Source organism: Colias philodice, chromosome 11 (assembly GCF_061535455.1).
Source record: "Colias philodice isolate Cphi_HAF_F1 chromosome 11, ilColPhil1 Martin Lab GWU primary, whole genome shotgun sequence".
Taxonomy (NCBI): domain Eukaryota; kingdom Metazoa; phylum Arthropoda; class Insecta; order Lepidoptera; family Pieridae; genus Colias; species Colias philodice.
Window position 1 is genome coordinate 6,475,471 of NC_143096.1, and position 12,019 is coordinate 6,487,489.

The following is a 12,019-nucleotide window of genomic DNA, read 5'->3' on the forward strand; positions in this document are numbered from 1 at the left end:
CTGGACCGATTTTGATGAAATTTGGCACAGACAATCTTTAGACCCTGAGAAAGAACATAGGCTACCTTTTATTGCGAAATATGTACCACGGGCGAAGCCGGGGCGGACCGCAAGTACCTAATAAAATCGTAGAAAGTCAAAACTGTATGTACCTACCTATGTATTCAATATTTTTTGGAACGTCTTCTACATTCTATCTATGGATGCCAAAAATAGCTCAAAGATATTTTAATGTTTTATAGGTGAATATGATGCTGATACTCTAGACAAAAATGCTTGGCTTAATTGGTGTCGTTATGGGGGACTAGTAAGAGAAACACCAATTGTTAACTTACTTCATGTTTTCGAGCCAGAGCTAATGGAAATTATCTTCCGTCAAAATGATCGCTATCCCTCAAGGAGAAGTCATGTTGCGATGCTACATTATCGTATGAACAAAAAACAAGTATACAATTCTGGAGGTCTTCTTTCAACGTAAGCTTGTGGATTGTATTAGTAACTATAATACATATTTATAAGATAGCAAATACATAATATAAGTTCCATAGTGCAGAATAAATTGTGTACAGCGTCCGTGATACATGAATAATTCTTGAGATTTTTGATACTTTTGATTTCTTTGATACTAGAGAATTATTTGATGATACATAATATATCGTTTTGAACTAAGTTCAGCTTATTTTAGAAATGGTCCGGAGTGGTGGCGAATACGAAGCGCATTTCAAAAGAATTTTTCTGGCCCCCGTAACGCCAAGCAGTATGTGAACATTACTGATCAAGTTGTTGGAGAGTTTATTCAATGGATAAAAGACGTTAACGTATCATCAAATGATGATTTCTTGCCCTATTTGAATCGCCTCAATCTTGAAGGTATCTGGTATAATATCAGTGAAGATTAGAGTTGGAGTGCATGCAGAGCGGAATGCGGATGCAGATGTTAGATATCATCATATTACGTACATATCCGCAATACCTGCCTTGCAAATAATTTTATTAATTTTCAGTGATTGGAGCTATAGCATTTAACGAACGTTTTAATAGCTTTGCAAAGGATGAACAGCTTCCAGATTCTCGCAGTAGCAAGGTTATAGCGTCTGCTTTTGGTTCTAATTCTGGCATTATGAAACTCGATAACGGAATACTATGGAAACTATTCAAGACACCATTGTATAATAATCTCGCTAAATCACAAGAATATTTGGAGAAGTATACTACAATATAACATTCATAATTCCAATCGTCTATGTAGGTATTATATTTTATGGTGCTAATATGTATTTACCTGTGTGTTGCAGAGTGTCGATGGATATTTTATTAGATAGGTTGAACTATTATGAAGAACATAATAATAAAGATAAATCCCTTTTATCTTCCTTCACACAACAACCAGATGTAGATATAAAAGATTTAATCGGTATGATGGTGGATATATTAATGGCTGCAATAGATACGGTAAGATACAAGCAATAAGCATGCAAAGTGTAAATCTGAATAGCATGTGGTGATTGTGGAAATCGTATACCTAGGTCGGTTTCTAAATTGAGAATTGAGTTGATTAAGATTTGAGAAAGCTTATGTCACATAAGAAAATATTTAAGCAGCATTTAGTCCAGACACATTCCTCAATTCATTGATCATTTTTAAAATTAAATTGTTTTATTTTCCAGACTGCGTATACTACAAGTTTCTCGTTATATCACATAGCTCGCAATCCTGCATGTCAGCAAAAGTTATTCGAAGAATTATACACCTTGTTACCAAGCAAAACTTCAGAAGTTACGGAAACGGTTCTATCTAAGGCAGTTTATTTAAAAAGTTGTGTCAAAGAAAGTTTACGTCTTAATCCAGTATCTATTGGAGTTGGCCGTATACTGCAAAACGACATAATTTTAAAAGGATACAAAATACCTGAGGGGGTAAACATTTAATTATTCGATTTCTTTAGTTTCTATAGAATCTAAAAGTTTTATGAAATAGGTATATATGTACATATTTGAAAACAAGGTTTATAGAGTTTTAGAATAAAATACTGTGTCGTATTCTATAATTAATAAATAATAGCACACAAGATAATTTGAATTTGCGCTACTTTATGAAGACAAATTTATAGGTCAATGTAATGTCTAGGTCTGACCTTGGGTTTTTAAAATTTTACGTAATTTTTTCACAGACGGTGATCGTAACTCAAAATATGATAGCGTCCAGACTGCCACAGTATGTAAGAAACCCTTTGCAGTACAAACCGGAACGGTGGTTACGCGGTTCCAAAGATTATGAAAACATACATCCCTTTTTATGTTTGCCTTTTGGTTTTGGATCAAGATCTTGTATTGCTAGACGTCTCGCTGAACAAAACATCTGTATTACTTTGATGAAGGTTAAGTTTTATGAAAGGATTGAGGCAGATATTTATTTGAAAAAATCATTAGCGTCATAAACAAATAACATAAAAATCTATTAACTACTTACCATAACGGCTTAACCTATAATTAACATGTTAACTATTTCTTTTTTTCAGATAATTCGCAATTTTGAGATTCAGTGGATGGGAGGGAATTTAGGAGTAAAGACTTTCTTAATCAATAAACCCGATCAACCTATTACTTTACAATTTACACAAAGAAAGATCTAAAATCCTTTCTAGTTGTTTCACTAAATTGATCAAGAAAATAATATTGTGTGAATGTCTTTATGAATCGTAGGTATGTATTTTATAGTAAAAAGTTCGTGGCGGTGTAGGTAGCTAAAATATATAAGATAACTGGATTTCCGCCCGCGGCTTCGCCCGCGTTTTCAAAGGAAAACCCGCATAGTTCCCGTTCCCGTGGGATTTCCGGGATGAAACCTATCCTATGTGTTAATCCAAGTTAGTTAGTTATATGTGTGCTAAATTTCATTGTAATCGGTTCAGTAGTTTTTACGTGAAAGAGTAACAAACATCCATACATCCATACTTACAAACTTTCGCCTTTATAATAGTATTAAGATTAAGATATATGCGTAAAGTATAAAGTAAGGAGGAATAAATATGAATGCACAATTGAAGATTTTATAGCAAAAGATTATCGAGCAGATACCAAATAATCCGATGCATTTTTATTTATGACAAAGTAATAGAATCTAACGACTTCTTTAATGACTTAGGTACCTACTCGTCATAATCAACTATCCAAATTGTTGCTTAAATTGTAGGTACACACTTATAATATTATTACATATTAATGTAAATTCTTCATACTATATTACATTATGAAATAACATACATTATGAACTACCTAAAAGTCCTTTACTAATGAGGATAATTTATAATGAGAGCCTACTTTATTGTATGTATAAAAACTTACACTTCTCAAAATTTTCTACACTCGACGAAACTATTTCATAGCGTAAAGTAACCTAACAAAAAAAAGTTCAAAATGAAACTGGTAAGTCATCCTCAACAACCGTCTTTTTATTTTGTCTAAGTAGATTTTATATTTGTAGATATTACACACATAGTACATTATGTGTATATTTTATTTCTTATTTTTTTATTTTCAGATCGTATTTTCCTGTGTAATAATTGCCGTAGCGCTCTGCGCCCCTACTCTCGACCCATTTCTGGCACGGCGTTTGCTGCCTGCCTTGGAACATGAGGAGGTACATGACGAGTTCGGGCAGTATGCGTACCGTTACGTCACAGCTGAGGGAACTGTAGTCTCCCAACGTGCCTGGCTCGAGCCAACCGAAAATGGCACTTATGTCCTTGTCACTGAAGGCGAAGTTTCTTACCTCGGGGATGACGGCGAAATATACGTCACGAAATACTACGCGGGCATTAATGGAACGCATATGGAGAATCATCATTACCCCCATCCTAAGGCGCCAGTTGCAGAAGAGTCAGATGCTACTCAGTGAAAGTTTCTTATATCATGTAAATAAAAATCTATGTAGTCAGCCCACAACGTATATTTTTTTTATTTTGGGTACCTAACTAATATACACGAATATTGCATAATTATCTAGTTCTAGCTCAAATTCAGGTTCAGTTACAATTACGTTCAGTTCAGTTTTCTTTATTTAATTTTTGATTCTAATTTCGTTAGATACATCCTTGGATACATCTTAAGACAGCAACTAATAGAAAAAAAATTGCGAAAATAGTCCAGCTGTCATGACAAAGGGAAAAAAGGGTTAAAGATATTTTATAAGTCGTAAAAAAGGTCCTTTAAATCAAAAAGCTTCACTAAACACTACATGAAAATAATCATACTATAAAACTAAATTTCTTAACATGGTATTTAGTTTTCATTTCATTCAGTATTTAAATCTATACTTATCTATACTAATATTATAAAGTTTGTTTGTTTGTTTGTTTGTTTGTTTGTTTGTTTGAACGCGCTAATCTCGGGAACTACGGGTCCGATTTGAAAAATTCTTTTGGTGTTAGATAGTCCATTTATCGAGGAAGGTTATAGGCTATATATCATCACGCTACGACCAACAGGAGTGGAGCCACGGGGGTGAAACCGCGCGGAGCAGCTAGTAATATTATAAAGCTGAAGAGTTTGTTTGTTTGTTTGAACGCGCTAATCTCGGGAACTACTGGTCCGATTGAAAAATTATTTCGGTGTTAGATGGCCCATTTATCGAGAAAGGCTATAGGCTATATATCATCACGCTAAGACCAACAGGAGCTGAGCACTGCGGGTAAAACCACGGAGAACAGCTAGTGCTTAATAAATGAGAAATTTTAAAAATTATCAAAAACCTGTAAAGATGTTGATGTATGTAATGAAAAGGTTTGGTTTTTTTTAACGATTTATTGTGTTTAGACTTAATTTGACTATCTGTTAATGTGAATCAATGACGTAAAAACTTTATTTATACTTACATAATAAAAGTTCCTACATAATTATATTCAGTGAATGGGGTGATTATGGAACTTAAGTACCTACATCCTTAGAGTACATCCATACACCATTTGCAATATGAATAGGGATAAGGCTACGACGCGTGCAATTGTAGGTACCTACTTGTTTAAAACGGAATTACATATGCGATTTACCTTTATAATTATGAACTAAACCTCAAACATGGGCATACATTTATAGGATAAGAATATATATTATGTTACAATCGTATTAAATGTCTTTACCTTTCTAATATCATAGAATCACAATATCAAACGCAAAGTTGACTGAATGATCTATCAAAGCTAAACCCGAACTACTGGACCGATTGGACTGAGATTTACCATGCAAATAGTCTCTATGTCCACCTATGACGTAGGCATTTACTTAAAAATGATTTTGATACACTCTAACTCTACAGTCTACACCCAAGGGAATAAAATAGGTGATAACGGTTTTTTGAACGATGAACATTTTGACCATGCGGCAAGCGGGCATCAGCTCGTAAAGTATACAAGAAGTATACTTATAGGATAGGATTATAATAATAATTATTAAGCTGTTATACATGGTTTGCTATTCACATTTACGGAGTATTGACACAATTTTCACGGAAACTATCGTACAAAAGCATTTTTTTTTGCTTCGCGTAAGTAGGTACCTACAGTATTTTAAGGAGTCAAAATCTAATTAGGCTAGAGTAGTATAAATTGTTTAATGCTTCAAGAGACCGACGAAGTCGATATGTGGCGATCATGTAGTGGTCTGTGGTATCATGCTGAAATGTTCGTGTTCGTGTTCGTGTTCGTGTTCGTGTTCGTGTTCGTTCGTTCGTATAAAATATAAATTTATTTTTGCTTCTCTGAATCACATTTAGCGTTTTCAACTGAAGTGACTCATTTATTCTGATATCGTCAAGTATTCATGAAATAAGTAGATACCTATATTTTCTTCTATTCTACTCTACTCTAGTCTCTAATCTAAGGGTGTGAGAAAAACTACACATTGCGTTCTCCAATAGCCCTGCAAAAACTTATCTGCAAATAATAAAAACTCTAAGTAATTTGACTTTAAATGATACCTGTGGATTGTGCAACTATGCAATATATTATGCCAAAAACATAATTAGTAGACACATTCTTGTGTATTAATTGCTTAAGGTCCTAATGAGAAAATTTTCGAAATGCAATATATAAATAAATATGTAAATAACTATAAATAGTAGACAGTAGAAAGAAATCTATCATAAGATAAGCAATCAATTCGTTTTTTAATTCTTCAAAATAATAAGCAACCAAAAATGAAATTGGTAAGTTGTTAATAATAACTCTTTCGTAGTAAATTATGCATAATTTTACAACATACAGTGGCATTTAACAATGATATATATTTTTCAGTTTGTCACTTTGTTCGTTTTGGTCGCCGTGGCAGCGTGTGCGCCTGTTGTTGACCCAGAATTACAAGCTAAGCGTCTATTACCAGCGCTGGAATTTGAAGAGATCCGTGATGATTTCGGGCAGTTTTCACTCCGTTATGTGACAGCTGATGGTACCGTGGTTTCCGAGCGAGGCCGTCTCGTGCCCACTGAAGAGGACGGTGAATATGTTCTTATCACTGAGGGAGAGATCAGGTACATTGGGGAAGATGGAAAACTCTACGTCACTAAATTCACGGCTGACCTCGATGGCACGCATATGGAAGGCGATCATCTGCCCGTTGCACTAACACCTCAGTGAATAAATAAAGCGATAACATGGAAATAAAACGATTGAATAGCACTTCTGATGTTTTATTTTTTTCTTGTTTTATTGTTTGTTTTGGCTAAAATAAACCGGTCAATGTCGTAGGCAACACCAAGTCATTTTGTACTTCTTTATTGAGAACATCCGCGCCGGGCATCATACAATATTGCTACTTATTTGACCTTTTAAAATTTTGTTACTTACAAATAAATAGACACAGTCTTTGTCACTCTGAAATAATGTTCTCTTGTTGCAAAATAATTTTCGTAATAAGCTACATATTTTTGTAGTTACATACCTACTATTCGCGACTCACATTTTAAGACTAGAACGTATACAAAAGAAATTCTTATGGCACCTGAGTTTCTCTAGCAGGTTATCTCGCAAAAGGCTCACCTCTTACCAAAGGCGTTTGTCGCATTTTCACATTTTATCTCTGGAAAACCGTTTTATTTTTTCAGATATTATTTTTGACACCAAAATTTTCCAGAATAAAATTGATTGTCCGCAACTCTTAAATAAATTTAATCTCAGAGTTCCTACTAGGTACCCACGTAATAAAATTACACCTTTGGTTCCTCCTCTGCGTAGGACCGTATTTGGCCGAAATTCACCCATTTGTAGATTAAGTAAGCTGGTCAACGAGCATGCCAATTTTATTTTATTGATATTTTTCACGACAATTGTAATAAGATCCGCAAGTATTTAAAGGAATTATCTTAATTTTGTTTATTTTTTATTTTTTTGCTTTGTGTACCACATAGTGACTTGACTCAAAAATCATGTTGTGTTATCCTGTAAATGTTTGTCACAATAGTAATTTTTTTTTTGTTATATTATGTACCCTAGCTATAAGTATTGTTGTGACTAATGTTGGATGACCTAAATAAATAAAATAAAATAAAAATAAAATGTACTTTCTTCACCAAAATAAAAAAGTCCTTCTAATGTTAATGAATAATGACTAATGTAATTAAACCTCGTAAGTATATTAAAAATAGTGAAAATTACATAACATTTCATCATCATCATCATCATCATCATCAGCCCATATTCGTTCTCACTGCTGGGACACGGGCCTCCTATTAGGGTACAGGCCATAATCCACCACGCTGGCCAAGTGTGGGTTGGCGGATGACACAATAATATCTATTATGTCGTCGAACATTAATTTGATTCTTCGACATGTCAGTTTCCTCACTATGTTCGAGCCGTGGTGGTAAAAAAAATGATAAATGAGAATTTTCTAAACAATAGAAAAAAATTGATCACGAAGCGGAATGCAAACCCGTTTCTTTTTGCTATATAAAAAAAAACAAAGAAATAGAAGAAATTCAATTGCTGAGGTGGATTCGAATAATAGATACTCATGCATAAACTATAAAGTTTAGTTATGTGTGCGTGACAACGAATAATGAGGGTAGTAGTGTTTTTCGTGGTGTGTGCGTTAGTGCAGCGACACGACACAGGCGACTCGCAAAATGTCACAACTGTTGTTGTTGGATTGGCGGCCCCCTGTCCCCTAGCTATAATTATTATTATTATATTAATTAATAAAAGTAACCTCCCGCGCCATGCTGACGGGCGTCGTAGTTAAAATTTAATTTACGGATAAGAAGTGTGTAAGAGTAACGAAAATGTTATTAATTAATGTTATATATATTTGCCTTAACGAACTTTTTTTTCTTATGAGTTTCCACAAGTTGTGACGTTTGTTCTACTCTTGTAGAATTTTGACCGTCTTACTCAATAAAATGCTCTCACATTATTATGAAGATTGTTGAAAATAATGTACATTGCGTGAAAGGTAGTAAGGTACATAATTTTACAAAAACACTAATTTTCTTTCGTAAGTAAAAGAAGAAAGACAAAATAGTTTTCACAGTTAATATTATTTTTTTTAAGGACAGTAACTTTCAATATAAAATGAATGCGAAAGTTTTTAAGACTGGATGTATTTCTGGTTTTAGCAAAAACTACAGAACGATCGTGGATGAAATTTGGCATACAAAAGAGAATAACTAAAGATGTTCGTTGTAATCTTATAGACTACAAGCCCGCATAGGACAAAAATATGGGTCAAATGAACCACTAGGGGACATATCTAGAACGATAGCAGAGCAAAAAATAATAAGATTCATCACTATGCCGTCACTTGTAAGCTGTCCAACTGAGTGCAGATGAGAATTGAAAAGTACAGGTAGACTCGGTAAATTTTGGTCATATATTTTTGTACGGCATTCTTAACCATCGATAGATCCATTAAAAATAATAAGAAACCGCTCAGTGCCGTACAAAAATGGTGGTCCACCAAGTCGGAATTTTTATTTAATTTCCGAGAGTTACCGGGGGTAAATTTGGTCATTTGACCATGTACGGCATCTGTGTCATACTATTGCTATACTGCTTTTAATCCATTATTCCGCAACGCCGTACAAAAATCATGGGGACAAGGGGAAAAAATCGAGAGATGCAATCCCCTCTCTTTCCCCACTCCAGGGGGTCATTTGACTAAGTACGGCTTCGGTTCCAAAACATTATCTAGCACTCAAAAGTACTATTAAAAGCAATGCCGTCAAAAAATAATTGTTCTTTTAAATGTATACCAATAATCATCTTAATTTCATCGAATTCTTGATATAAAGAGCTGTAAGGTCATTTGACCCTGCACGGGAACTTTTTTTTTAACATGATATTGTAAAATTCAATTGTTGTATAGTATTGCCGTTCAAAAGAAACCGTTCTAAAAAAAGTTATAGAGAAATGCAAAACCAGAAATTTTGTTAAAGTTTAAACATCGTAGATTAATGAAATATAATAGTTTTCTACGCTTTATCCGTTGTTTTAAATAGTATTAACATAGATAAATTAGGAAAAAACGATGCCGTACATTTTTGTGCAGACCACTTCTTTTAGGCTGATGAAAGCGACGAAAGCTACAATTTTAAGAGTGCTTTATGGCCATTTGATACAGTACGGCATTAACATATTTTTACCCAACTACGGCAAAGCAAAAGGAGGGTTAGCTAAAGGCTATATGGGGTTTCACAAAATCTAATGTGGCGCCCTCTAGCGGACAAAACATACAGAGTAAAAAAATAAAGTTAAGATAAATATGCAGTGTTTGGTATCATTTGAAAGCGCTTTACTTGTACATTTTGAATATGTATATATATATTACTAGCATTTGCTTGTGACTTTACCTGTATTCATGGACTGATTGCATATAATTCACATCTTTTCGTTCATAGCTTTTTTATTAGTTCATCAATTTAACGGAGTCCATTCCACCTGACTCCGAATTTCCAAGGTGATAATTAACCACCTCGAGCTTCTTAATATTAATGTATATTTATATTTTATCATAAAAATATAAAGCAAACATTTCGTTATATGGATTTTTTTCTTTTTCAGATTTTTCCCCTTTGAACCAACGAAAATGTACGGCACATGAAAAAATATTATCTATGCATAAAATACTTTAAAAATAAATTTATTTCGTGTTGTGTCAAATGACCCCCTGGAGTGGGGAAAGAGAGGGGATTACAACTCTCGATTTTTTCCCCTTGTCCCCATGATTTTTGTACGGCGTTGCGGACTAATGGATTAAAAGCAGTATAGCAATAGTATGACACAGATGCCGTACATGGTCAAATGACCAAATTTACCCCCGGTAACTCTCGGAAATTAAATAAAAATTCCGACTTGGTGGACCACCATTTTTGTACGGCACTGAGCGGTTTCTTATTATTTTTAATGGATCTATCGATGGTTAAGAATGCCGTACAAAAATATATGACCAAAATTTACCGAGTCTACCTGTACTTTTCAATTCTCATCTGCACTCAGTTGGACAGCTTACAAGTGACGGCATAGTGATGAATCTTATTATTTTTTGTTCTGCTATCGTTCTAGATATGTCCCCTGGTGGTTCATTTGACCCATATTTTTGTCCTATGCGGGCTTGTAGTCTATTAGTAATAATCTTAGGTAAATGTGTTGTAATAAATTTTGGCACAACAAAGTCTATGCTAGCGAAGATCGCCTATGAGGAGGACTATTTTAATTAATTGAATCCATACTTATATATTATATAATATTATAAATGCGAAAGTAACTCTGTCTGTCTGTCTGTTACTCAATCACGTCTAAACTACTGAATCAATTTTCATGAAATTTGGTATGGAGATATTTTGATACCCGAGAAAGGACATAGGCTACTTTTTATCCCGGGTAAATGACGCAATCCCGGAAATCCCACGGGAACGAGAACTATGCGGGTTTCTCTTTGACTGCTGCGAAGCCGCGGGCGGAAACCTAGTGAAATATAAAGTAAAAAATACTTAAGAAGTTATGAATGAATATTTTAAGTCTGAGGTTTATTATATAAAATTACGGATTTTGTAAATGTGATTCTTATTAAATTATAATATTATTACGCATACATGGAAGATGGAAGTCGAAGTGTATATTTATGAAACTTCTAACATAAATCAAGCAACATTTTTTCATGAACTTGACAACATGCAACATTTTCATGCATTTTTTTATCTCCTCTTAGATTTCATCGTCCGCTCTACGTTATTATCCTCTGATAAAAAAACATACTTTATTAATTATAGGTATGATCTAGCACAGAAATACATTAATCTAGTAGGTATTGTAGTTTGTACTCGTAAGTTAAGTATAGTTTGTTAGTTGTATATATTTAGCGCAATACACACTGAGCCCGCCGGGCCGCCGACAAAGCCCGGCGACACAACCCGGCGGCCTGTATGAAAAGAATCATGTCGGCAACATGCGCCCGCGCGTGTTGCCGCCGACATGTTGGCGGCTTGGGTACGCCTGCGCTCAGTTGCCCGACGACGCTCGACCTGTAGTTGACTGTCAAATAAATTTCTCATCTCAAGCCGCCGACATGTCACCGACTAAATTTTCCGGCTTGTAATAAGTGAAGCCGCCAACTAGCCCGCCGACAAAAAGTTGCCGACATATGTCAGCGGCCCGGCGGGCTCAATGTGTATTGCGCTTTTTGTTTTCGCAATTTAAGAGTACGTACCTACTACCTACGTATCTTTAAAAAGTTAAATAAAAACAAATACGGGACAGTATTTTTAACAAAACTGAGTGAAATATAAATCAATAAAGACGTATTTTATTTATATGTATCTTAATTAACATCTCATAAATTATATTGTTCCAATAATATGATAAAACAAAATTTTGATTTCAGTCTCATAGATTAAGTTATAATAAGAATATAAGGTAATTAATCCTCATTACTGATGAGTTATAAATAATCTACATTATTCATAAGTACAGACTACGTAGCTCATCCACTAAGGACTCATCAACTAATTATATTACTTACCTATATAAAAGCCA

At 34.2% G+C, this 12,019-nt stretch overlaps 3 protein-coding genes across 5 annotated transcripts in view; all 3 read left to right on the forward strand.

Annotated features, from left to right (window-relative positions):
- Window positions 1–3,944, forward strand: part of dib (Cytochrome P450 302a1, mitochondrial) — a 114,616-nt gene extending 110,672 nt beyond the window's left edge. For all 3 annotated transcript variants that reach the window (XM_089700934.1, XM_089700935.1, XM_089700933.1), the window contains exons 2-9: window positions 243–474; window positions 686–870; window positions 1,005–1,206; window positions 1,296–1,452; window positions 1,668–1,916; window positions 2,171–2,377; window positions 2,519–2,702; window positions 3,541–3,944. In XM_089700934.1, the coding sequence (XP_089557060.1) occupies window positions 243–474; window positions 686–870; window positions 1,005–1,206; window positions 1,296–1,452; window positions 1,668–1,916; window positions 2,171–2,377; window positions 2,519–2,632 (1,346 nt within the window). In that variant the 3' untranslated portion in view covers window positions 2,633–2,702; window positions 3,541–3,944. The remainder of the gene's footprint in view (window positions 1–242; window positions 475–685; window positions 871–1,004; window positions 1,207–1,295; window positions 1,453–1,667; window positions 1,917–2,170; window positions 2,378–2,518; window positions 2,703–3,540) is intronic.
- On the forward strand, window positions 3,417–3,944 carry LOC149484652 (uncharacterized). The gene is made up of 2 exons (XM_089700892.1): window positions 3,417–3,425; window positions 3,541–3,944. The coding sequence occupies exons 1-2, from the start codon at window positions 3,417–3,419 to the stop codon at window positions 3,895–3,897; spliced, it is 366 nt and encodes a 121-aa protein (XP_089557018.1). The 3' UTR covers window positions 3,898–3,944.
- A 2,248-nt stretch (window positions 3,945–6,192) lies between these two features.
- On the forward strand, window positions 6,193–6,744 carry LOC149484653 (flexible cuticle protein 12-like). Its single transcript, XM_089700375.1, has 2 exons — window positions 6,193–6,201; window positions 6,290–6,744. The coding sequence occupies exons 1-2, from the start codon at window positions 6,193–6,195 to the stop codon at window positions 6,626–6,628; spliced, it is 348 nt and encodes a 115-aa protein (XP_089556501.1). The 3' UTR covers window positions 6,629–6,744.
- The last annotated feature ends 5,275 nt before the right edge of the window (window positions 6,745–12,019 follow it).